The sequence below is a fragment of the Convolutriloba macropyga genome, chromosome 11, assembly GCF_964194025.1.
Source record: "Convolutriloba macropyga chromosome 11, txConMacr16.3, whole genome shotgun sequence".
Classification (NCBI taxonomy): Eukaryota; Metazoa; Xenacoelomorpha; order Acoela; family Convolutidae; genus Convolutriloba; species Convolutriloba macropyga.
In genome coordinates this window covers 39,216,577-39,242,269 of record NC_134478.1, presented here as the reverse complement: position 1 = coordinate 39,242,269, position 25,693 = coordinate 39,216,577, and the positions used below count along the sequence as shown (strand labels likewise).

The 25,693-nt window shown below is 34.0% G+C and overlaps 1 protein-coding gene across 1 annotated transcript; it reads right to left on the bottom strand.

Annotated features, from left to right (window-relative positions):
• Positions 1-1,432: 1,432 nt before the first annotated feature.
• LOC142349792 (stabilizer of axonemal microtubules 3-like) lies at positions 1,433-23,940 on the bottom strand. Its single transcript, XM_075401564.1, has 7 exons — positions 23,827-23,940; positions 23,318-23,555; positions 19,642-19,827; positions 18,536-18,706; positions 17,898-18,118; positions 17,391-17,507; positions 1,433-2,041 (listed from the first exon to the last, which is right to left on the bottom strand). The coding sequence occupies exons 2-7, from the start codon at positions 23,411-23,413 to the stop codon at positions 1,849-1,851; spliced, it is 984 nt and encodes a 327-aa protein (XP_075257679.1). The 5' UTR covers positions 23,414-23,555; positions 23,827-23,940; the 3' UTR covers positions 1,433-1,848.
• Between the last annotated feature and the right edge of the window lie 1,753 nt (positions 23,941-25,693).

The following is a 25,693-nucleotide window of genomic DNA, read 5'->3' as shown; positions in this document are numbered from 1 at the left end:
GGTCCGAAGCCAGTTGTCAAGAGAATACAAAGAAACAGAAATGAACAATGCTTAAACCAGATAAGGTCAGACATATGGGTTTTTATGTTCCATTTGTGTGATTGTCTTTGCATGAGCGTTCGTGCTATTGCGTTCATGTATGTATATCAGTGTATGTATATAATGCATGTATATATGTATGTATGTATGTGTGTGATGTGTCTGTTATCTGCTTGTAAGAAAAATATAAAGAAAGAGTTAGTCTGAGAGACTTAGTTCCTTTAAATGCTAGACGCAAATTGAGGCAGAGCGCAAAATCTGCCAGAAAACATACAAAAATAGATCCTAAAAATATTGCAAAATAATTGTTATAAATTGGGGGCTTGAATTGATTCAAAAAACAAAAATCAATATTTTCATTATTCCTGAGACATCAAAACTGACAAAAGTTTTTGAGAACCTTCGAAAACCGCACAAAACACAAAATTCTTGCAGTCTTTTTTCAAAAACTTCAATATAAATACCAGTGTCAATTTTACAATTACCCATAAAATTGCGTCAAGAGGTCCGCAGCCAGTTTTCAAGACAAAAACGCAAAATGAACCATGCGTAAACCATGTAAAATCAGACATATGGTGTTTTTTATGTCGGGGTTTCTATTTGTGAGATTGTGTTTGCGTGAGCGTGCGTGCTCTTGCGTGGGTGTATGTAGATCAGTGTATGTGTGTGTGTGATGTGTCTCTTATCTGCCTGTAAGAATAAAATAAAGAGAGAGTTAGTCTGAGCGATTTAGTTCCTTTATATGTTAGACGCAAATTGAGGCAGAGTGCAAAATCTGTCAGATTTCATACAAAAAAAGATCTTAAACAGATTACCAATTACTTGTTATAAATTGGGGCCTAAATTTGTTCAAAAATACGAAACCAAATATTATCATTATGCTGCTGAGACATAAAAAATGGCGAATTTTTTCGAGAACCTTTGTAAAGTTACATTTCAAAGTTGACTGCCAAATTAAAATTACCACTTCAATTGCATCAACCAGTCCACATTTGGTTATTGAGAACAAACGAAGAAGACCTAATTGAACGATGACGAAACTTGAGTAAAGATCAGTTATAAAAGAGAAAAGTTTAAAAAAATGTTTTTTGTGTTGGATTTTTTTGTTTTGATTGTGTTAGTGTGTGTATGTAAGTGTATGTTTGTGTGTGTGTGTGTGTGTGTGTGTCTGTGTGTGTGTGTGTGTGTAATTTGTAGAGTGTGGGCGTTTGCATGGTTTCTGTGTCTTTCAAATTGTGCAATACTTCTTTTTTGGATACTCCCAAGGGTTTCTTTGACAGAAAATATGGGTTGTTTTTGCAACGTTGAAAGTTATGTTGAAAAATACTGTTCTACGTACAGATTCGCACATTAAAGATAAGTGACAGCTTCAGGGTGTCTAATCAAAACTGAACACTGTCAAATGTTAAATTCGGTAGTAAGCAACTTCAATATTATGTAAATAGAGATCATTTTACAGTCAATATGGCACTAAATTTTTCCCAAAAAGCAATTCATAGGAGCAAATTAAGAATCTCGGCACTATGGGATTGACTGTCCGGTCCCAGGAACAACAGATTTTTGGAACTTTGATAGCATGGTTTTAAGTTGCGAACGCATGAAAATTTGCTCTAATGTTTTACTACGAAATTAGCGGTTTCCTGCTCTATCTGAATATACGTTTGGCGACAGCGGTACGCAAGACGTCTGTTATTCAAATTTATTTCAAAAGATGTTACATTTCGGTCCGTAAGTATTAATGAAAATAGGTCTTCTGTAAATAACAGTAACCCAATTGCATTATTTGCACTAAGGAATCCTGGGGTTCAATTAAGTGGTGACTTCGACTTTCTCTGCGCTGCCGTAGAATCGGTACGAGGTGTCGTAGTGCTGTGGCATGTTGAGGTCTCCTGGGGGAGGGTCCTGGAATGTGTAGGGTGTCTCAACTGGACAGATGGAGGCGTCCCTCATCCTCTCCTCCAGAGGAATCGTGAACTGACTCGTTGTCTCCGATTTGTACGATCTGAAACATAATCAAGCAGACCGAAATCAACTCACGAAGAACCCTCAGTTGATAATAGATTATCATATTGTAGAACAATGACAGAATATGCTAGATTCCTACAAGTTGACGTATCATCTGTCGGAAATGACTTCCGATGCCTGCAAAATGATCATTTTCTGGCATATTGCTACTTATAAACCCATTATTTTGGCAGATTCCTACAAGAGTACAAATTTTCTCCCAGTTTTTCACAAGACAATAACTTAACTGCCTGACTCGTAAAAGAAGATGAATATTTTTGTGCAAGTTTTTGATTAACAAAAGGAGTCAGTCTGATGGACCTTGTCAGATACAGGCCCACAAAGAGGCTCATACCGATTAAGGTCTCATTTGCCACTATCAAACGGAATAACTGAATTATGGAACCAAGCGTTTAAGTTTTCTTGTTAGCATACTGACCCCTTCATTACTACTTTTCTTACAACCATACTGGGATATTTTTGCGAAGTTAACTAAATCATAGTTGCTTCAAATTGCGGCTCTTTTGACAGAACAATTCCTCGGAATATTTAGTGAGTATCAGACTTAAATCGTTTTTGTTTTGGTTAATCTTAAAATGTCGTGGTACAATATTTTTGAATGCTTCATATGTAAACTTCATCTGAGTGTAAATTCAATTGACAAAAGTTAGACTCCATCCCAACAGACTTTTTGAACCTCAGCAAATCCATACAACAGAATTTAAAATAAAGAAAATTCTTTCAAAGAATCGATTACATATTATTTTCGAGATTTCTTTCCGCACTAAAAGTTATAGCTTTTCAAACTTTAGAAATGATAAACTATATCTTATAGCTTTTCGAACTTTTATAGAAAAGATGCAATTAAATGAATAAGTGTAAAAGGAAGCAACAGTTGAATTAGCATTTGCTGAAACTTTTAACATTAGTTTCATATAAAGAAAAATGGTTGTTTTGATATAATATTTTCATCGATATGGTCTCCAAGAAAACTGAATAATCCGGACCACAAAATTTGACTGATTTTGACCTAATTTGTCATTGTTGACAATACGAGCTTACAATTTAGGTCCCAAAACATGTATACTGAAAAACGCTGAGAAAATCGAGCCAATTTGTATACGAGTAGCTTTTGCGTTTGCAATAACGTAATGATGCAACGATATAATTCTTACCAAGAAGTCGGAGGGGTGTCTAGTGATGTGTGTTTTCCTGAAGAAGTCGTAAGTAGCTACGAATGGCAGTATGAATAAGACTACCAGCACCTTCAGAATAATACCTCTCAACGAATCCTGCTCGTCAGGCACAAAGAGAAATTTGATAATTTCTCGGAAAAAGGCGCACAACTCTAACGTTATTCTAATTAAATTGGATTCAAAATTTACTCAGCCAACGATTATCGAATAATACTTTTCATTTGGATTTTTTTTTGAAATTGGTTCATATACATTAGTGTTATGCAAGATTGGTTGCTTACAGAAAACTAACCATAAAAAATAAAACAAACAGAATTGCAGTTTGCTCTGCCAGACACGGCAACTGGTCCAACCCAGACGTTTGCTCCATACAAAGTCTACCAAGTGTCAAAAAGGGGGCAAATTTAGAAAAATAGCTGAAGATTTCCATAAAATGCTGTGGTTCCTTCGTAGACATTTAGTTTCAAAATATCAATAAGAAAAGCAGCCCCTAAAGAAAAAACCTTTTAAGAGAATATTATTATAGAATTTGTTTATAACTGTTATAGAATTTGAAAAAGAACTGTTTATAAAAGCTCGCTTCAAATGTATTTCATTTGTCAATTATCCACAGTTAACAAAACCAAACGCCTCCCAGTAAAGCAGGCATAAAACATTTCAAGACCACGAAAAACAAAAAACTTTAAGCGCTAAACAACAATTTTCACCTCCTTATGATATAGATTTTCACCTCCCTAGTCAAGGCAGGATGTTATTTTAGCAAGATTCTTGCAAAAAACTGTTAATCTTGCAAGATATTGCAAGATTAACATCGAAGAACCTGCCTTATTGAATCATTACATGGACTTGCCAAGAAGGCGCCTTAAAACAGCCCTTCTCAAACATTTCTTAATAACTAAACTTGAAACCGGTTTTTGCATTAAAATTTGTTTTTAAGGAAACTTAAACATCTTTAAGCACTAACACTTGAAGAAAATATCCAAATTTTTAACACTTTCAACCAAAAATTAAAAAATAGTGAAAGCCGATTTTATGACGACTTGATTAGATGAAGGTGGCTAGTAATAATCATGATACAGGACATTTCACGATACTCGTATCCAAGGCTTTTCCAATTTCACACTTCACGGCAAAAATCACAAATGTAAAAAAAACTACAGAAAAAACTGGTTACAATAACGTCATATTACAAAGCTTGGAAAAAAATTCTTTAAAGAGACCAAAACTTAGCTTTCATCAAAACAGCTGTTTTAAAGAAGATTTTTTTTGCGTTCAACTATTAAAAAATAAACGTAGAAATTTGAAACTTGTACCAAATGCAACAGTAAGAGCAATTAGGACTCTATTTATTAATATGTGCATTCACTTTGTGGAAAAACACCAAATAAAACTGATAACATAAAATGCAGTATGAAAAAAGGATAATTCTTGATGAGAAGCAAAACTGAAGACAGAAATAACCAAATTGTTGAAATCGTATATTTTTGATTATTTATACACAAGAAAGAACAATCTTACTTTTTTGTGCCCATACACTGTTGCATATACGCTCAAAAAATGCTTCCAGTTACACGTGCACTTTAGTATGCTTTTTCTCTCACAAAAAGAACTCGCGTGACTAACAATGAAATACAAACATAAATACACACGGCACACAAACACACACACGCAGGCTAACATATATAGTTTACTAGTTGGGAAATGATTTTTTTGAGAAAATGCGAAAAGGAGGGTCATTTTTTTCAAGATTTTTTTTCACAATGAAGTGTATTCTTCACCAATAAGGCTAAGGAGCTGGAATTTTCGGCAATTGTTTTTTTTCTTCTTAATTTTGATCGTGTTTAAAAAACAGCTGATTTTATAGAACTGGCTTGCATGCCAGCTAAAAATTACAGCATTGTTAATTAGTTTTTAATTTCTCTGCAATATTCAACAAAAGAAAAAAAATTTGCACAAAAAATTTAAAATAAATTGTTTGTAAATTCTAAGCCTCCTAGGGGAGAAGAAATTGAAAGCTCAAGAAATAGGATACATCATTGACGAACGGTAGGTAATATTAATTTGCACATATTGCTTCAACCCCGCTTAATCACACTTTTTGACTTAAATGTCAACCAAATGAGGAATAGAAAAACTCTTATATTGTTCTAAAAAAGTTAGTGAAATCATTTCGCTTCAAAGCCCTTATCTAATTCGCAAAAATCGCCTATATCTCAAACCACCTAAAAGTCAATTCACGACTCAGTTATGGCCGATAATACCTGCTATTTAGGCGACTAAATAAAGAAAAGCCTTAATTACGACCAAATCTCGATGTTTTTTCATATTTTTAAATAAAAATGCTTAGTAAAAAAGACAAAAAAGCAACAGATAAAATTTTTTACCTGAACAAATTGACTTCTAATCAACCATATAGGACTTGTAAATATTGAGAATAATTAATGTCATACGAAAACAAAAAAATGTAAATTTGAAAAATATGTTTGTACTTTCTGAAAACAGTTAATCTCAATGATAGATAAACAATTAAGTATCTGATAAAATCATTATTATTTCCTAATATATCTCTATAGGAAAACATTTCGACAATTAATTGACCAAATTGTCTTACGAATACCAAAAAAAATAAATGAAGTCAATTATCAAAAAATGATTTTTTTTGATAGAAAACCGCATTGAATGCTTATAAATGCTTCACTTAAAACCTTATAAATGTTTCACTTAAACCACTAAATAAAAACAATTGAGCCTTATTTTAACGCCAATAACGTGATTTGTGATATTTCATTGTTGTAATAATCAGACAAGACGTCAAAAAGGAATCGCAAAAACTGAAAGATAATCAAAAATCACAAAACATGTTTTGCAAAGTCGTAGCTTTAATGACAAAAAAATTGTTTAAATAGTAAAACAACAAAGACAGCTATATTTTTTTTCAATTGAAGAAAAATTACGCCCTCTTGATTTGCAGAGACAACGCTACAGGCCGACAGATATGAGAAGAAATGGCAAATCCAAAAAACCATTAAATTTTTTGAAATCTTAAAAAATAACAGCAATATGTTTTCAAAGGAAACACACTATATAGGTCAACTTGTTATTAAAATTGTTATTCTGATTATAAGTCATAAGTCTACAAAATGACATTGAACAGAGGCACAACTCAAAATTTCACGCATATTTTTAAGCATAAACACCCCTCTGAGGACGAAAAAACTATAAACTTTTGTCTAAAACCGTACAATGGGCTCACTGGCCTTCTTTTGTTTGTAAATCTGATCTATCAATACTGAAGCTACAATTCTAGTCTGTAGTTAACCTAAGACCAAAAGCAAAGATCTTTTTTTTGAAAAGAAAACAGCGCCCAATTACAATCCCCATGATTTTAGATTTATAAAAATCCAAATTTGGATAAAACTAACCTTGCACTTTAGCGAAATAGCTAAGTGGGCAACGTCAAATCAGTATGTCAGCAAAGGTTCAAACGATTCACCAACTCTCTTTTTTCTTTCATCTGATATCGGGTGAGACTATCGTCAAAAAGTTTTATAATATTTTTTGCAAAACAGACTGAAACTTTCAAACGGATTGCAAAAATTTCGAGAAATGTGAACAAAGCAACGGAAGTGAGCCGTACATTCAAAAAAATTTTAACCTTCGAAACTCTTCGTAGAAGGGGAATTCAAAAAAATTAACTTGATTTGCTACGCTTGAAAAACTTTCCAATGATACCACTCACAACTTTGTACGAGAAATATATCGATTTGCGAATATTGAAAGAGCAAAAAAACAGTTGAGCACATATTACTTCCACCACCAAAGTGGGTCGGAACAAAAAAGGGATTTAAAATGTTGGCATTTTTTGCTCCTAAATGTTTCATCAAAACACTTCGAATGGATTATTTATAATTGCTTGCGCTGTCGTTCAGTTTCAGATCGTCAGACAAAAGCTTTCATTTTGAACAGATTGTTCTGAACAGAATTTGCGATTTTTTAATTTAAACTAGAACAAAATTCAGGATATTGTGCTTCTTTCACATAAGGAAGGACGAGACCAAAAAATTGTTGACGAGAACTATGGCTGTTGGAATTGAACTCAGATGCCGTTTTGTTGAGGAAACAGACATTAAAGTCAATTTGATTCAAATAGTACATTAATTGTTCCTTAAATTTGCTCTATATTGTTAGTTTTTGTTGACACTATATTTTGTCATGATCTTCTGTTAAAAATTAAGAATTTCCTTCTGGATATCCTAATAGAATTGAAAATTATCCGTATTGAGTAATTTCTCCTCAAAAAAGATCAGCTGACCACATCCAACACATTTCAGAAGAAGCTAAGGCTGGTAAGGAACTTAAAGTCAAGTTCAGATGTTTCATAACAACAAATTTGCGAGGATTGAGTAAAGAATGATTCAGAGAGTTGGCAGCATTTTTTCTTTTTATTTTAATCTTCTCCAGTCAATAGCATTTATGAGATCTGCATGATCAATTTGATCAAGTTTTGCAAAAATGGATACAATCTAACTTGACAAAAAAATTCCAAAAATTCTCAATGATTGCTATCTGAGATCAAGCCATCTTCATAAGTATAGTTTTCAGTCAGAAATTAGGTGTTCATACTTGTTTAAAAGAAAGAAGCACGAAAGACGTTCGCTTTTGCAAAAACTCCTAATTAATTTTAAATATAGGCATTAAACATAAAAGTGCACAAGGATGCTCGTTTATGTGCGTTCGCACATAATGTTCCGACCCGAGCTCATCTACAATTTTGACTCAATTGTCAACCAAATGAAGATATGAACAAACTTAGGTGTTCGAGTTCAAAAAATCGCTACACAATCAAACTACCAAATGAATTCGAAAATTCCATGTCTCATTATCAAAACGATCAAACAAAAAATTACCAAAAGTTCACGCAAAAACTAAATATTTAAAAATAGAAGCAGCTAGTAACAACGTCAAAATGCATTCAGATAAAGCCCTAACTACACAAATTTACATTTTCCTAAATACGCAGCAGTCGAGAATTCTCATTAATGAGACTGGGCAACAAGTCAACAAAAAAAGAAATAATGAGGAGAAATTGCAAAATCATTCCACATTTTTCACAGCACAAAAAGTTCAAGTCGTAAAAATCAAAGCCAATATTAAATATCAATGTTAGGCTAACGTGATAAGATTTCTAAAATTTTTAAAAGGTGATAAGTAAAATTACGAAAAAAAAACATATTCAAATTTTATAAAAACTTTTTCGATAACTCCTGGCATCGAAGTCATAAAACCATTAGATCGAAGATAAAAACGCTAATCAATTTAATGTTTGTTGCAGTGGAAAGCATAGGATTACTGAAATTGTTGAGATTAAATTACAATTCACCAAAATAAGATTAGGATCGGTGAATGTTTAAAAAAAAATTCGAGATTTTTTTAAAGGCTTAACAGACGTTATATTCAACAGCTTCTAACGGAAGTCAATGAATGCGCTAAATTACGCATTGATGGGAAGACAAGGAAGTTTATCATTCATCAGTTTTTAATAAAACATCACAATAGGTCTTTTGACTATGAAAACAACAACAACAACGACACAAACATGCAAAAACCAACAAATCAGTAGAAAATTGCGAGAAAAAAGTGTCGAAGCCATTTAGACCATAAGATATTCTCTGAAAAACTTTATCTATGATCTATTCTTGTCTTCTCTAAGACAATATGAATTATCAATTTTAGGCTTATTTGATAGGATTTCAAAAAGAAATAAAATTACGAAAAAAATTATCCAAAAATTTTTAAAAATTTTGTTAACTCCTGGCATTGAGGTCATGAAACCATTAGAGAGAAGATAAAACCGTTTAACTGTTTAAATTTGTTGCAGAATAAAGTAACGGATTACGGATTACTGACATTACTGAGAATAAATTAGAGTTCAACAAAATAAGTTTGGAATCGGTTAATGTTTAAAAGAAAATTCGAGAAAGGCTTAACAGACGTTAAATTCAATAGCTTTCAACGGACAGCAATAAATACGCTAAGTTACGCTTTGATGGGACGCAAAGAATGTTTGTGATTCATCAGTTATCAATAAAACATTACAATAGGTCTTTTGACTATGAGAACAACAACAACACTGTCAAGCAAAAAACCAAAAAATCAGTAGAAAATTGCGAGAAGAAAGTGTCGAAGCCATTTAGACAATAAGATTTTCTCTGAAAACATCTATCTATGATCTTTTGGTTTCTTCTCTATGCCAATGTGAACTAGCAAAAATAGGCTAGAGTGATAAGGTTTCAAAATGAACCAAAGTTACGAAAACAGGTTTTTTCAAAATATATTATAACTCGTGGCATCAAAGTGATAAAACCATTAATGAGAAAATAAAAAGGCTAATCAGCTTAACTTTGGATGCAGTAGAAATAATGGGGTCCAGTCTTCACTGTGACTGACCTACGTTCACGAAAATAAGTTAGCGATATGTTAATTTTCGAAAAAAAAATGAAAAATGAATTTCAAAGACTTAACAGCCATTTGCTGTCCAACCAAAGCACCAGATATGTTCACCTAAAGCTCATTAGGAAGCATATTGCATTTTTAGTCAACAATTTTATGCTATAGAGCACCAAGAAATTAGTAAAAAATCTAAATGAAATTCAAAAATTGATAAAAATATTTACGAAAACTCAGATTGGAAGCCAACAAAAACATGGGCACTTCATTGAAAACAATGTTTTTGTTCATAGGGCTTCAAACAACAAAAATACCAAAATTTCACGCAAAAACGCAATATTTGAAATAAGAAACAGCTAGTAATAACGTCAAAATGCATTCAGATAAAGCCTTAACTACACAAATTTACTTTTTCATAAATACGAAGCGGTCGAGAATTCTCATTAATGAGACTGGGCAAAAAGTCGACAAAAAAGAAATAATGAGTAGAAAATCCAAAATCAGTCCACATTTTTTACAGCACAAAAAATTCAAGTTGTAAAAAACAAAGCCAATATGAAAAATCAATGTTAGGCTAATTTTTAAAAGGTGATAAGTAAAGTTACGAAAAAAAACATATTCAAATTTTATAAAAAACTTTTTCGATAACTCCTGGCATCGAAGTCATAAAACCATTAGATGGAAAATAAAAACGCTAATCAATTCAATGTTTGTTGCAGTGGAAAGCATAGGATTACTGAAGTTGCTGAGATTAAATTACAGTTCACCAAAATAAGATTAGGATCGGTGAATGTTTGAAAAAAAATTCGAGATTTTTTTAAAGGCTTAACAGACGTTAAATTCAACAGCTTCTTACGGATGTCAATGAATGCGCTAATATACGCAGTGATGGGAAGACAAGGAACTTTATCATTCATCAGTTGTTAATAAAACATCACAATAGGTCTTTTGACTATGAAAACAACAACAACAACGACACATACATGCAAAAACCAAAAAATGAGTAGAAGAGTGCGAGGAAGAAGTGTCGAAGCCATTTAGACCTTAAGATATTCTCTGAAAAACTTTATCTATGATCTATTCATGTCTTCTCTAAGCCAATATGAATTATCAATTTTGGTCTAATTTGATAGGATTTCAAAAAGAAGTAAAATTACGAAAAAATTTTCGAAAAATTTTCAAAAATTTTGTTGACTCCTGGCATTGAGGTCATAAAACGGTTAGATAGAAGATAAAACCGCTAAACAGTTTACTTTTTTTTACAGAAGAAAGAAATGGGCTACTGACATTACTGAGAATAAATTAGAGTTCACCAAAATAAGTTTAGAATCGGTTAATGTTTAAAAGAAAATTCGAGAAAGACTTAACAGACGTTAAATTCAATAGCTTTCAACGGACAGCAATAAATACGCTAAGTTACGCTTTGATGGGACGCAGAGAATGTTTGTGATTCATCAGTTATCAATAAAACATTACAATAGGTCTTTTGACTATGACAACAACAACAACACTGTCAAGCAAAAAACCAAAAAATCAGTAGAAAATTGCGAGAAGAAAGTGTCGAAGCCATTTAGACAATAAGATTTTCTTTGAAAGCATCTATCTATGATCTTTTGATTTCTACTCTTTGCCAATGTGAGCTAGCAACATTAGGCTAAAGTGATAAGGTTTCAAAATGAACCAAAATTACGAAAACAGGTTTTTTCAAAATATATTATAACTCGTGGCATCGAAGTGATAAAACCATTAATGAAAAAGTAAAACCGCTTATCAGCTTAACTTTGGATGCAGTAGAAAGGATGGGGTCCTGTCTTCACTGTGACTGACCTACAGTTCACGAAAATAAGTTAGCGATAGGTTAATTTTCGGAAAAAAAAATGAAAAAAGAATTTCAAAGACTTAACAGCCATTAGCTGTCCACAAAAAGCACCAGAGAGCTTCACGTAAAGCTCATAAAGAAGCATATTGCATTTTTAGTCAACGATTTTATGCCATAGAGCACCAAAAAATTAGTTAAATATCTAAATGAAATTCAAAAATTGATAAAAATATTTACGAAAACTCAGATTGGACGCCAACAAAAACATGGGCGCTTCATTGAAAACAATTTTTTTGTTCATAGGGCATCATTTGACGGTAAATGAGGTTTATCATTAACGGAATTTTGATGTGAACAAGGATTTTTTTCTCTAAGCTAATAACAAAATATGAAACGTTTTCTAAAAAAAACAGCCCTGAAATTGAATTAGGTTTTTTGTTGATAGTAAACTTCCCTATGAGACCAGAACTAGCCTTTTTATTTTTTTGTCTATTGGCAACAAAAAATTGTTTCTCTTAAAGAGTTAAATACATTTTTGAATTTATATTAATTTAGAAAAACGCCTAATTTAAACGAAAATTTTGCTAAAAGTAAGCAAAATCATGCCAACTGTGTTCCGGTGTTCACACAAAACTTTAAACATTGATAACCCCTGGAAAAAAACGAAATTAAAAAAAAACCTTTATTATTTCGAATTCTACACTGGACGAGCTTTTTAATGGTACCACTCACATTTCTCTTCAATGAATATATCGATCGGCGAAAATTGTCTGAACAAAAAAAAAACACAATTGAGTATATAGTTCCTCCCCACACAAGTGGGGTCGGAACAAAAATTTTATCAAATTTGACGCACATTTTCAACCAACTGCTTCATCACAATTTGTAAGTGTTAAAACGATTGCAAAAAAGGTTGAAAACTTTGTTAAATATATATTTTGCCGATAATGTTATTTTTAAATGTTTACAAAACATAAAAAAGGGGAAAAACTGAGAATACAAATTAAAATACAAGAAAATATAATTAACTCTTTCTTACTGACACCTTCATTGTCTAATGCAGCCTAAAAAATGAAAAATAAAATAAAAAACTTGCAAGCCGATTTTCTTCAAAAACATAGCTTATCTCATTAAGGACAATTCCGCTTTACGTATAGTGCGCAACAATGTTCATATAGAACAATGCAAAAGTGACCTACTTTATAAATAGGCTGTTAAATCAGTTCATTTTGCGACAGAATTACGCAATTTTGTTTATATCAATTTTGGTAAAAAGAACCGCAATAGATCTTGACGGCGAAAAAGATGCTCATTCAATAGCTATGATGATGCAAGATAATGGGCCGAGCAAACCATTAGCTTTTCTATCAAAGAGCTACAATTGCTTCGATGCTTTAAAATGGAACAGTAAGAGATACGTCATCAAAAATGCAACGAAATTTAGAAAAAAAATTGTCGAGCAAAAAATATGCTCTTATCATTGTTATAAGCCTAACTTCGTTCAGAATTGGTAAAACTTTAATAAAATAGCACTCATTCATGCTACTTCAACTTGTCAATAAATATTTGATGAACTAAACTAACTACAAAAAATTGGAGCATTTTAAAACTATGTTATATTCGCCCGTGTTTCTCAGCATAATTGTTTCTTAGCAAACATACTAAATTATATATGGCTTTTCCCAAAATTAGAATTTATGTCCTAAAAACATTGAAAAAGACATCTCCATATTTGTTTTCAGGAGCACTTTTTACTCCAGTATGAGAAAGATTTTGAATTGAGAAACCAGTCCCTTAAGAATTTGATGTAACATGATAAATATTTAGCAAAAATTGACTAAATAGATGTTAAATTTCATGTATATTAATCTGGTTGGTCTGAGTAAGTTTTCATGGAAGCGTACTCTAGAAAAATTTTTTCAGCCGCGTATGCTATTTGGTTTTGATTCAGTTCAGCATCGGCCATTGCACAGCAACGAATGTTAAGTGACCCCAGAAGAATAAGGAATTGTAAAGTTAGCCTGAATAGATCATGTTGCCGCTGATAAAGGAATAAGAACAAATTAATTAAAATAATAGAATATATAAATTCGAAGTAAACAGTTCAGCATAAAAACAAAGATAACATGGACAAATCAAAACAATTATATCACTTTCCCCGCATTAATAAATTGAAAAACATAAAGGAATAATATGGTAGAGTATATAGTCATGGTTTAGTCACCCTTTACTTCAAAAGGTGAAAAAAGTGGTGGAAAAATGTCTATTGTCTGCATTCGCGTGTGGAAATAACAGCGTAGCAAGCCGAAAAATAAATTGACCGCATTTAACCAAATGAAAAATCAGGAATGCGATTGATTTGAATGGACGTATGGAGTTAATAAAGTATGGAGTTAATAATAATATGTTCAGTGAAACCACAAATTTAAAATTCGTGATTTTAGATTTTCTCCTAAAATAACAATTTTACTGATTTGTTTCGAAAGGCTGGATCCTGGAACAACACTGAAGGCAGTTCTAAGAGTTCTATGCTCAATGACGTTTCGGTTTACTGCACCTGCTGTTTTTTCCAAGTTATTTACCCCCTGCGGCCACTCTGTCTGCTTAGTGTCTGTGTAAGTGGTGTCATATAGCATGAATATGCTTATAGATAGGTGCCTGCATAGAGGAAAAATATATATAGGAGAGATAGTCCTAGACCATACCCAAACATAGACAACGCAGATTTATGCAAAAAATTTCTGTTTTCTAAAATATTTCAGTCTGTTCACGTGCGACGCAAATACCAGACAGGCCTCCAGACCAAAATTAGTGGGGGCTGAAATTCTTCTAAAGTTCTGATTAGATATAAGGATGGCGGGCTAAGAGGGCTAGGGTTTTAAAGGTGCAGTCTGAGATGTATGAGGGCAGATTAGGGTAGCTATTGGGCAAATAAGACTCCAAAAAGAATGGGTAAATGGTGAAAATAGTCTTTGTGTGTGAAACTAAAGATATAGCTTATAAATGGCGGCCTGTTGCAAATAGAAGTCGACTAAAAGCAACATTTTTCTCTATTTTTCTTCCTAGCCGTATATGGATAAAGGTGAACTCCATAGCGTCGTTAATTTTTATGTTGTTTAGCTATTTCTTTCAGTTCACGTTGCGTGGATGTTGATTTTAAATCCTACGCATTAAGACCAGAAAAAAGGAAGAAAATAAAGTTGTTTATTCTACGGAAAATAATTTCCCACAAGTTAAAAACAATCAACAAAAATGTCCGAATTCACAAATTTCAGCTATAGTCCCCCACCCCACAGCTCGTTTATAATTCAAGTTCCAAAAATTAATTCCGACCCAACAAATTTGCTCGCGTGGTAATACGTAAAGGCGCTGGCGTGAATAAAATCGAAACAAAATTGAGTTAGCTGCCATTATTTTGTAGCAGTGATGCCCATGGACTTGATCATGCCAAAGTAGATTTTGTGCCTCTGGCAACTTCTCTAAGCCAAAATCAATGCCATACGTTCCACTGGGGTGGCTCAAGTTCCTTTACTGTCACTGAAAGCAACTTCTGGGCATTACGTTTTGTGTGTGAACAAAAAGTAAACGAGTTTAACGGGGCATAAAATTGATTTTCACCTCAGCTGATTTGGATTAGGGAAGATGCGGGAAAAAACTTGTTTATCAAGGTAGGAAATGTTAAGCGGTCGAATTATCAGTTAATGTAAAGATGAGATATGGGATCTTTCAGTTTTTGAGCTCACATTTGATTTCAGCACTGAACCATATTAATTTTAATTCTGCATATTAGGCTGCATGTTATGATCATGATAAAATGTACAATGTTAAAAAGAATAACAATTAGATCTTATATTCAAACTATATCCTCCGAAGAAAGTATAACAATGTTGATTGAAGTTTAGCCAAATTGAAGAAAAAGAAATATGCTGAAGAAGCCTCAGATTAATAGTGATTCATTTAATTATGCGTAACAGAGAAAGATAAGGTTCGTACGCTTATAAAACATAACAGTGAACTATTCCTCATAATCAATAAAATAATTATTGCGTTTTCGCGTTTTATTTTCCTTTAAAAAATAAATAATTGATATAATTTTTGAAGAACGAACGTCAAAACTCAAGCGTGTCTGCGACCAAACAGAAGAAGTAATTCCGTTGAAATTTAGTCTGAAAAAAAGCTCGTGTATGTTGCAGAATGTGGCTCGTGTATGTTGCAGAATGTGGCTCGTGTATGTTGCAGAATGTGGCTCGTGTATGTTGCAGAATGTGGCTTGTGTATACTGCAGAATTGGTGCGCCTGTCTTGCAGAATTGGTTTGTGTATGTTGCAGAGTTAGGCTCGTCTGCGTGACTGACTTTTGCTCGACCGTAAGTACTTGATGCGTTTATGTTGCTCGTTGAAAAAAAACCCTCTCGTCTGTGTATGTTTGAACGCACCGTGCCCCCTTTGTGCGTTCAAAAATGGTCTGCGTCACAAACGAGGACACACAAAAACCACGACCTGGACTGTTAAGCAGGATACGCCAATTTGATTTTCTTGCTGGTAGATTTTGACATGATTTTAAGTACAAACCGGAGACAACAGTGACAGTTAGATAGTGTAAAAACTGAGATACGCAAATTAAGGGAAGGATTTAAGAAAATTCAGGAAAACATCCCGATGTAGTTTGTGCGTATTTTAGCCCGAAAAGAAGCGCTATTTGCTCAACATAGTCGTAGCTAAAGAGATGAAACCATATGATAAACATGAAACAAAAAATGAATGAAGTAGAAGAGATGACCAAGTTCGAGAGCTTAAGACCAGTTTCTGCAATGGTTAGCACACTAGGCTTTGAAGTAAGATTGCGGATTTGAATCCAATGCTTGACCATTTCCTGAATTCTATCATCTGCTCAGACCCCGTGTTCAAATCATCTTTTTTCAGATATTTCTCGAACTCAAAACCATCAAATTCTACACAAGAGTCTTGACTGACAGTTTGTCGATTTGCGAATTTAAGTCACAACAAATTAGGTCAAATTAGATTAAATAAGCGCTGTGCGCTTCCTTCTTTCTTTTGAGGAAATTCGTTCTTTTCTTTTTAGATTTGACAAAATCATATAAAAGCCTATTTCTCGAACTCAAAACCATCAAATTCTACACAAGAGTCTTGACTGACAGTTTGTCGATTTGCGAATTTAGGTCACAACAAATCAGGTCAAATTAGATTAAATAAGCGCTGTGCGCTTCCTTCTTTCTCTTGAGGAAATTCGTCCTTTTCTTTTTAGATTTGACAAAATCATATAAAAGCCTCATGAGAACGCTTTTCCGTTCTGAAGAAGAATTCACAAATTCAATTGTTTTTTAATGCAGTTTTTCTTCTACAAATGTTCCGTCTCAAAGTTATCCATTAAAACAGCAAAAAATTGCAGGTGACTTCCCTGAACAAAAAATTGTGAAGTTAATTTACCGATACAATATTTAGTGTGCAGTCTTTTGGTTGTCCTTGACACTTTTACTTCTTGTAGAGCTTGTAGGTCTTATGCAAAAGCTTAGATTTTTAAGGTTAGGCGAAGTTTTTGAAAATATTAGTAAACAGTGAAAAAAATACGAAAGGAAGAGGATTTTTATTATTTCAAGGATTGAAGTTATGTGTTATTGGGTTTGTCTGACTTTAAACGAATGGAAATCTGGACATGATCCCGCACAAAGTCTTTTGAAGGCGCAAAAGTGCGATGAACTCACGAAAGTCTGGTGAACGCACGAAAATCTGAACTTGAACGCATTAAAGTCTGCTGGTGAATGCGGGAAAATCTGGATATAAGAACTTTCCGTCTGGGACGGTCTGGACATACCGGTTTCTGTCTGGCACCTTAACCTGGTACTTAAATATTTTATTTTGACTCACCCATTAGGTACTGGTTTGGCTGATTTAGGCCAGAAGGGCACTCTGGTTGCTTCTTTGAAGAAAGTGGGATCCCTCATTGGTGGTCGCTCTCTCGGGACTGCCTTCTTGGGCAACGGGCTGAAATTTGAAATCCATTATTTTGTTCTGATTACCACAACCCAGAAAAACTTAAAAAATTGAGTGCAGAGGTGCTAGACCTGAACAAAAAGGTAATTTTTTCCTGTGACAACTATGCTTGCAATTGCCTCTGCAGTGGCGCTTTGGGTGCGATGCTTTGAACAGTTATTTCAAAACAAACAGAGATGACCTCATGAAAATAAACAGATGACCTCATGAAGCAAGAAAATTTACAAATATTGATCCATAGTATTCCGTCCACAAAATGTCATATTCACAGAGTCTCCAATTGCAGTCTTTCGATTTAGGCACAGTATTGTTATTTAGTACTGCCGTTACTTAGTATCCTTATTGGTATCATCTAGTACTGTAATTAAACTAGGAACTCACTTTTCCTGGGGTCCGTGACCCCATGCCTTTGGGTACTCCTCGCAGACCCAGTAAGTTGCATTGTCCTTCTTGGGATACCTCGTCAACTCTTTATCATCCCAAGCTCTGTGGTCTTTGTAAGTCGTGGACATGTACGGGTCCAACTCCCGTAACACTCCTTGGTCTTTTACATAAAAGGGTTGTCCGGCTAGTTCTGGGTTCTTAGAGGAAGCTTGTCCGACCTAAAATGGAATTTTTGGCCGTTTAGAGATCGAAATTTGAAAGTTTTGAAAATTTGAAAAGTTCGGAAAATTGTTTATGAAAATAACACTGTAATTAGGTATCACTTTGGCACTTTGAAACTCGTTGGAAGTTTCACCAAATTCTTAAATGGCCTTACACGGGTCAAAACTTCAGAAGTAGTTCTACATAATGATTTCATATTTCAAAAAATATTCTAAGTATATATATAGGCACCTCGTAACATATACATTGAGGGGGTGGGGGGATTTGTTGGCCAAAATGGATGTAGATTTATTGACAGGGAGACGAACTATACATAAATTTTGGCCAAATGCCCCCCCCCCCCCCCCCCCCCCTATATATGTTACGACACGCTTATGTATGCCACTATCCTTCGATTGATTAATAGTCTTTACCTTAGAGGGGCCTTCCTTATGGTGGTTCTCAAGCATGAAACCCTGAGGTCCTATTTTAGTGACATCCTCGAAATCAACATCCTTAGTACCCTGCTGTCCTTTGTACTTGTCTCTCATCTCACTTGTCTCATTGGCCATTGTCAATTCTGGACGCCACCGTCTTTCTTCCAACTGAAACAGTCCAGAAGGAATATTAAAAATTACATATGGCTGCAATCTCCGTTTTTAATGATTTTTTTCCTGCAATAAGTAAATTAAAATTATAACCTTGCGGTTAAATAAACATGAAACAAGCCAAAACTTCAAATCATACAAGCACAAAGTCAAAAAAAACATCAATCAACTTTTTTAAAGAATCGCTTCATATAATTTTTTTTCTGATTGTTTTCTTCCTTAAAATAAAAATTAATCAACTTGATTAATCATGACAGGCAGGTAAACTATAGGCAATAATGTTTTCGAAAAAGTCTAAACAATGATGGTTTAAATTTAACGTCGAAAAAAGGCAATTTTTTCACAACTTAGTCCCTCTCATCTGTATTTGAGAACATATCGCACCCGTTATTGATCTCACCTCTATTTATAATAGAGGGGAAGTTATTCAGGTTCGGAGGAGCTATTGATGATTTGAGTTACTGGGCTAATATTGTGCAAAAAAAGTGGCCGGAGAAAATCAGTATCATAAACGCTGATGTAGGCACCTGTTAGGAGGTCAAAGTAGGCTCAGCTACTGTTATATAAAGAACCACTTCTGGATTCAAATCAAAATATCTTACTTCCAATCTTAGTTGAACAAGTAGATCTTCTATGTCCAACTTATCTTATTCGCAGTTCAGATTAGGTTCTTCTTTCCCAACCTGATACCAAGGAACCTCTGCATATTTAACTCTGCATTATATCCACACTCAATGAGATCCAGAAACAACATCGAAATCTATGAAAAATTGGATTTTGTCAGCAAAAGTTGGGGAAGAAGGCCATATTTTTTTAAGTTCTTTTTTGTCGCAAAGTTGGTTGTCCGAGCGAAGCAACTTTATAGAATAGTTATTTCTATAGTTAATTCAACTGATACTAATGGAAAAAAAGGATCAAATTGAGTAGTTAACCTTCCGGATGTGTTCCTTGGCATAGTGCACATTCCAGTTGCCGGCCGCCCTCTGGAACCTCTCATTGCCCAACACTCCCCCTCCGTGTTTCCGGTCATGGGTGGATCCCGTTGTTGTCACATAGGGATCTATCATGTCTGGCAGATCCCTGTGCAGTGACGGGGGAAGAGGGTCTGGCCTTGTCTCCTATAGAAGTGCACAAAATTTCGAGAGTTTTGTTGAAGTTTTGAAAAAATATATTGTGCGTGATGAAAAATAGAGCTCAAGCGAGTTGCATAAATTTGAATTGTCTGGATGGTGCATGCCAATTTGTGTTGCGAACCGGCAATTGATGACAGACAATAAAGACGAGAAAGGGATAATTTATAAATAAGACGATTTTACAAAAAAATATAAATGTCAGCAATCTTACGCTATGCTATTTTTCCAAAAAAGACTTTACTGTTCTCTGTTTTACTGATGCAAACGATATCATTTTAAACGTTTGGTTTCTTGAGAGAAACTGGCATTTTTCCGGAGTAAATTTAATTTCTTGAAGTTGTCTCATTGACGCTTTTGGAACGAAGTATCTTGAAGTACATGTATCTTCTAAGACAAACATTTTAAAGTCTGAATTCAATAGTTTTTTTGAGGTCTGATAATCATTTATTTTCTCTCATTAAATATGAATGAAAATACATCATGAGGCATATGTATCTATTATGATACTGCCGTAGACAACATTGAAAAGACATGAAAAGTAATCTAAATTCACACTACCGGAGAAGAATTTTTGCTATTTTTCATGGTAAAAATCTCTGTAAAGTGACAAAAAAGCTAGCAGACAAAATAATTCAAAACAAAATAATCTCGTAGAAAACAGACTCAAGTAAAGAAATGTAAGTAAAAGCTCTCAAAAATTAGCGGTTTTGTGCTTCAGAGTTCTAGTAGTTGATCTAACTAAAATTTAATCAAATATTGTTATATATTCTGTTTTCCGATATTCAATTAGTTACATTTGCTCAAAAAATATTCTGGTAGTTCCATCTAGACTGTTTTTTGTTGGGCATAAATTGCTATATTGGACTTTTTTGTCCTAATTATTTTTTGACAGACAATATCTAAAAAAATAAGGCAATTGCTAGTTTTTAATTGTTTTTCTCGTGTAACACGTCGGCTAAAAATATTTCCCAAAAGAGTCTGAGAGATTTTTGGCTTACTAATTTATTTCAGTCTGATAGTCTATATCAGTAGACAGTCTGATAGCATTGAAACAATTTCTTGTATAAAATAATTACATTTTTTTGAAAGCAAAATCGATTTCCGATAACATCAAGCAAATAAAGTTTGTTGAGATGCCCGCAATTAAGATTTTCTGGGGTTTCTGTCAGTGAAAGATATCAGAGAGCTGATGACCTTAAATTAACCTATATTTTTAACTTAAATTAATCCTCTATCCTTAAGGTTGACCTATATCCTTAACACGATAAAAGAATGAGAAAAGAATCATAACTGAATATTAATAAATTTCCTGTGCCTTTTCTCGGCTCTGGTGAAACTATTCTCCAAAATTTATAGCTCATGAGCGTTTTCAATTTGAATTTTTGTCTTCTTAAAGCAAATTTTGAACTACATTTAGCCATGTAAAAAGAAAACAAATCAAGCCCAAATTTTCAAAAAACTTTTCAGAAAACAAATCTTGAAAAAACTTTTCAATTAGAACCAAACGCTACAATTGAACCGAGCTTAGTTATGTAGAAATTAGCTTCTTCTTATACAATTTTGTCCACAAATTTTTTGTAGATACTAAGCGGGTGATACATATAAAGGCTCTTTTCCGTTTTTGCCACCCCCCCCCCCCCAGCATATTATTTGCACCCCCCCGACGCACGTGCCATATTTTTACATAATGATTTACTATGTAATCGCACGTGCTCTGTAACTGGGTGGTGCATAACGTACTGGGGGCACAAACGGAAAAGATCCAATCGCATTTCCAAACGTTTTTAAAGTAAGTTGTTGCTCGAACTTTAATCAACTCTCGCAACGATTACAGTAGCGCAACTTATTGATCGAAATTTGTTATAGTTTAATGAATAAATTGAAGATCTGGAATTTTGGTGTAAAATTGCGTTGTCTTAGACTACATCTTTCCACAACTCTAGTATTGCCACTGTTTCGGTATGGTTTGAGAGAGGCAACTGGGATCTTTTCCGTTTGTGCCCCCCCCCCAGCTTAGTGGGCGCATATTATTTGCACCCCCCAGACGCACGTGCAATATTTTTACATAGTGATTTACTATGTAATGGCACGTGCTCTGTAACTGGGGGGCGCATAACGTACTGGGGGGCATAAACGGAAAAGATCTGGCAACTGTTACACTCACAAAGAGGAGTTGATTAAAAATGTAACCACAAAGGTTGCTATTGCCCTCCCGATGTTTTTCAAAAGTTGTCATTCTTTAAAGAAGTTGCAGTTATCTCTATAATCAGTTTTAAAGTAGGTTCTATTGGTACTGTGAAATATTGGATCTTTCTGGTCTGGTATTTTTGGTTTAGAACCAGTGGTGTCCGCTATGTGAACTGTGAACTGCAAAAGAATTGGTCAGATTACGTCTATTTGAAGAAAGTTCATTATTTAGAGAAGTTGTGATTTTCTCTATTATCAGTTTTAAATTAGGTTTCATTGGTACTGTGAATTATTGCAGTTTTCCAGCATTTTTGGTTTAGAATGAGTTGTATGGGCTATCTGAACTGTGAATCTGCAAAGAATTGGCCGGAATACGTTTATTTGAAAAAAAGTTGTCATTATTTACAGAAATTGCAATTTTCTTTATAATCATTTTTAAATATAAATTCTATTGTTATTGTACAATATTTCAGCTTTCTCTAGCTTTATGGGCTATTTCAGAAATATTTAAGCTTTACAATGTTTTTACCTAGTTTTGTCTTGTTTTGATGTTTAATTTTGTCTTGTGTTTGTTTTGGAAATCTTTACAAGCTTCGTTTTTTTTACCATGCTGTACCAGTTTTCCTATAGTTAATTTCAGTAACTCCGCCACTGCCGGTCCCAGGCCCGCAATGAAAAAGAAGCAGGAAAAAAACCACAAAAACATACTGGAAAATCTCAAAAGAGTCGGTTTTAAGCTTGACTTGAGATAATTTTCCGACAACCTGTTTGCTATTTTATATTTAGTGATTTATTTTATCTGGTGTTTGTCGTTTTGGTTGTTTTGGAGAACTGTGTAAGTGCGGATTTTTTACCGCACTGTATCAGTACTCCTATTGTTTATTTCAGTACTTCCGCCACTGCCGGTCCCAAGCCCGGAATGAAAAAGTAGGAGGGAAGAACCACAAAAATCATACTGGAAAATCTCAAAAAGTCAGATTTTAATCTTGACTTGAGATAATTTTCCGACAGTTGATTAACTATTTCAGCTCAACCAGCAGCAAAAAGCAGCCAGGTAACCAGGACGAAAAGGTAAATGTAAGTTCGAAATCTTGCAAGATTCTTGCAAGATGGATTCAAAATCTTGCAAGAATCTTGCAAGATGGATACAAATCTTGCAAGAATCTTGCAAGAAAAATGGAAGGACTATGCATTCATTGCAAGATTTCTTGCAAGATTCTTGCAAGATTTTAAATTTTTTCATCACTAGGGTTGGCATATGTGTCTCATTTAATAGGTGATTGCTAACCCTATATCCCTGATCAGGGAAGTAGTCTCCTGGTCTGAATTCCAGTCCCCTCCCACTGCTCGTCTGCCAGGTGTCGAACCGTCTCTCTGGTGCCATTTTGTATCACGCGTTACTTCTTAGAATATTAAATAAAAATTGAGCTTTAATTTATTTCTTCAAATATTTCTTCAGATCCAAGACCGTAAATTAGGACACAAATCAGCTCTGCTTGAGTTTCTGATTGATTTTGCTACACAATCTGAAACAAAAAAGAGTGACGAGGGTAGAATGATTGGGTCTTTCCCATCATAGCCCCCCCCCCCCCCCAGCTTAGTGGTCAGATAACCTATACCCCCCCCCCCCCCAATCATGGTAATTATACCATAATGGTGGGGGGCTATAATTTCATGGGGGGGGGGGGCTAAAATGGGAAAGACCCGAATGATTTTAGGGAGAGGGCCGGGGTATAATGAGAATCAGCCAAAATGTGATTTTGGAGCTGTATTTTTAACGAGCAGATTGTTACGTACCTGGTGTTTAAGCTGCATAACGTGTAGACGCATTCAAATAATGATATAGAGCGCACGTGCGGCTTCTTTATAGCATACATCTATACAGCAGATGTCCATCGCATAAAATTATATTGATAAAGAAAATGTACTTTCAACGTCAACTGTGTTCAATGTACCATGTAAAACTATTCCAAACTTTTTCGATGAAAAGACGTAATCAAAACAGTGTTTAAGTGGGTCTCAATGAATAAAAAGCAAAACATTATGTGGAAGTGAAAAAAAATTATAAAGGCTGTACTGGTGATCTCTTCGCATTCGTTCACAAATTCTGTTGTCTAAACTGGAAAGTTATCCGATAGCCAACATAGAACTTAAAATCTTGCAAAAACGGAATATCGGAAAAGATCCAAAATCTTAAATTACGCTGGAGGAGCTCATGCCTGACTTTGATCCTAGTTTTGAAGCATGAGGAACAGTCGACAGATACGTTATAGCGTTATCCCCCATGAACTTATAGCGCCGCATTATGATATATTTAAAAGGATGGGGGTAAAGATTACCTGACCATTAAAATGGGGGCTATAATGGGAGAGACCCGAAAATGGATTTCACAAAAAAACCATTTTGTCCTTCTTTCTCACCACATTATGTTTTCTGTTCGTCTATGGGAGATTAGTTTCAGATATTAATTTGAGACGCACGCTCAGATTTTAAAAATAAGGATCTATTCTGTTTTGGTCCCCCAGTGTTTTTATGACCCCCAGTTACAAATTATATTTTGCTATAGAGCACATTACTATGTAAGAAAATAGCACGTGCGCCTGGGGGTCATAAAAAATTTATGCTTGCTAAGCTGGGGGGGGGGGACAGAATAGATCCAAAAAATAATATATTAATTAAATTTTAAAATCTTAGATCTTCTTCCCTATTATTCAAAAAACGATAATTTTGCTCCCATAGCATTTTCGTTGAATCAAATAGCATCTGATAAAGAAGCCCAAATGTCAACAGAAAAAATTGCTTGAGAGTCTAGAGCGACCACCAGAGAAAACAATTTTCTGCTTATTTAGCTTGTACTTATTCTTTTTTTGTGGTCATCTATTCTGTTTTGCCCCCCCCACCCCCACAGATTTTTTTTGCACCAATTACAAAGTATATGTTGTTATATAGCACGTCACTGGGTTAAAAATTAGCACTTGAGCCTGGGGTCGTAAAAGATATAAGCTCACTTCAAAAATTTTCCGAAATTTTTTTTCCAAATAAGGTGCATCTCATTTGTCGATAATCGAAGCAGCTTTATTAGTAATGATAATAGTAATATTGTTTATATCGTTTATTTCATTAACGATATCATCAATAATAATAAATCCATTCTATATTTGAAGTGGTTAAGCGTGTGTTTTGTTTCTTTTGAGTGTTTGCGATATTCATCACAACAAAACCTCATTTTTAACCTAGAAAAGCTTTATTTCTTACTTATTTGTTCTTCTGTCATTTTTTCGCGTGATTTTTTTGACAAAATGGAATTGAACAAACTGTACATTTCATCAAGTAACTCTTATTTACTGGTTGGCCTACATAGAGGAATTCAAGGTGAGCTGACCCTTTGTACTAACTGATGGCCGCAATTTCTCGAAAAAGCGGTATATTTTGTTAATTTCGAAAATAACAGCTTGTGCAAAACAGCTGAATTTTTGCAAAACAGCTTGTGATTATGACATCATGTACTAAACAGTAAATTTACGAATCAGAAAGAATTTATGTTGGGAGATAAATTTTACATTTCAATAATCTAAATCATATACAAAAAATCTTTCATCGGCTTTGTTTTTCAACGTTTTTGAGGCTGCGATTTGGATATGACATATTTAGGATATGGTTTAGT

Excerpts from the sequence above, each read along its gene's own strand:
- LOC142349792 (XM_075401564.1), bottom strand. The coding sequence starts at position 23,413 with ATGGCACCAGAGAGACGGTTCGACACCTGGCAGACGAGCAGTGGGAGG. Across the intron at positions 19,828-23,317 it reads TCCCTGATCAGGGATATAGG|GAGACAAGGCCAGACCCTCT; the intron begins GTTAGCAATCAC and ends GCACTTCTATAG. Across the intron at positions 18,707-19,641 it reads CCAAGGAACACATCCGGAAG|TTGGAAGAAAGACGGTGGCG; the intron begins GTTAACTACTCA and ends GGACTGTTTCAG.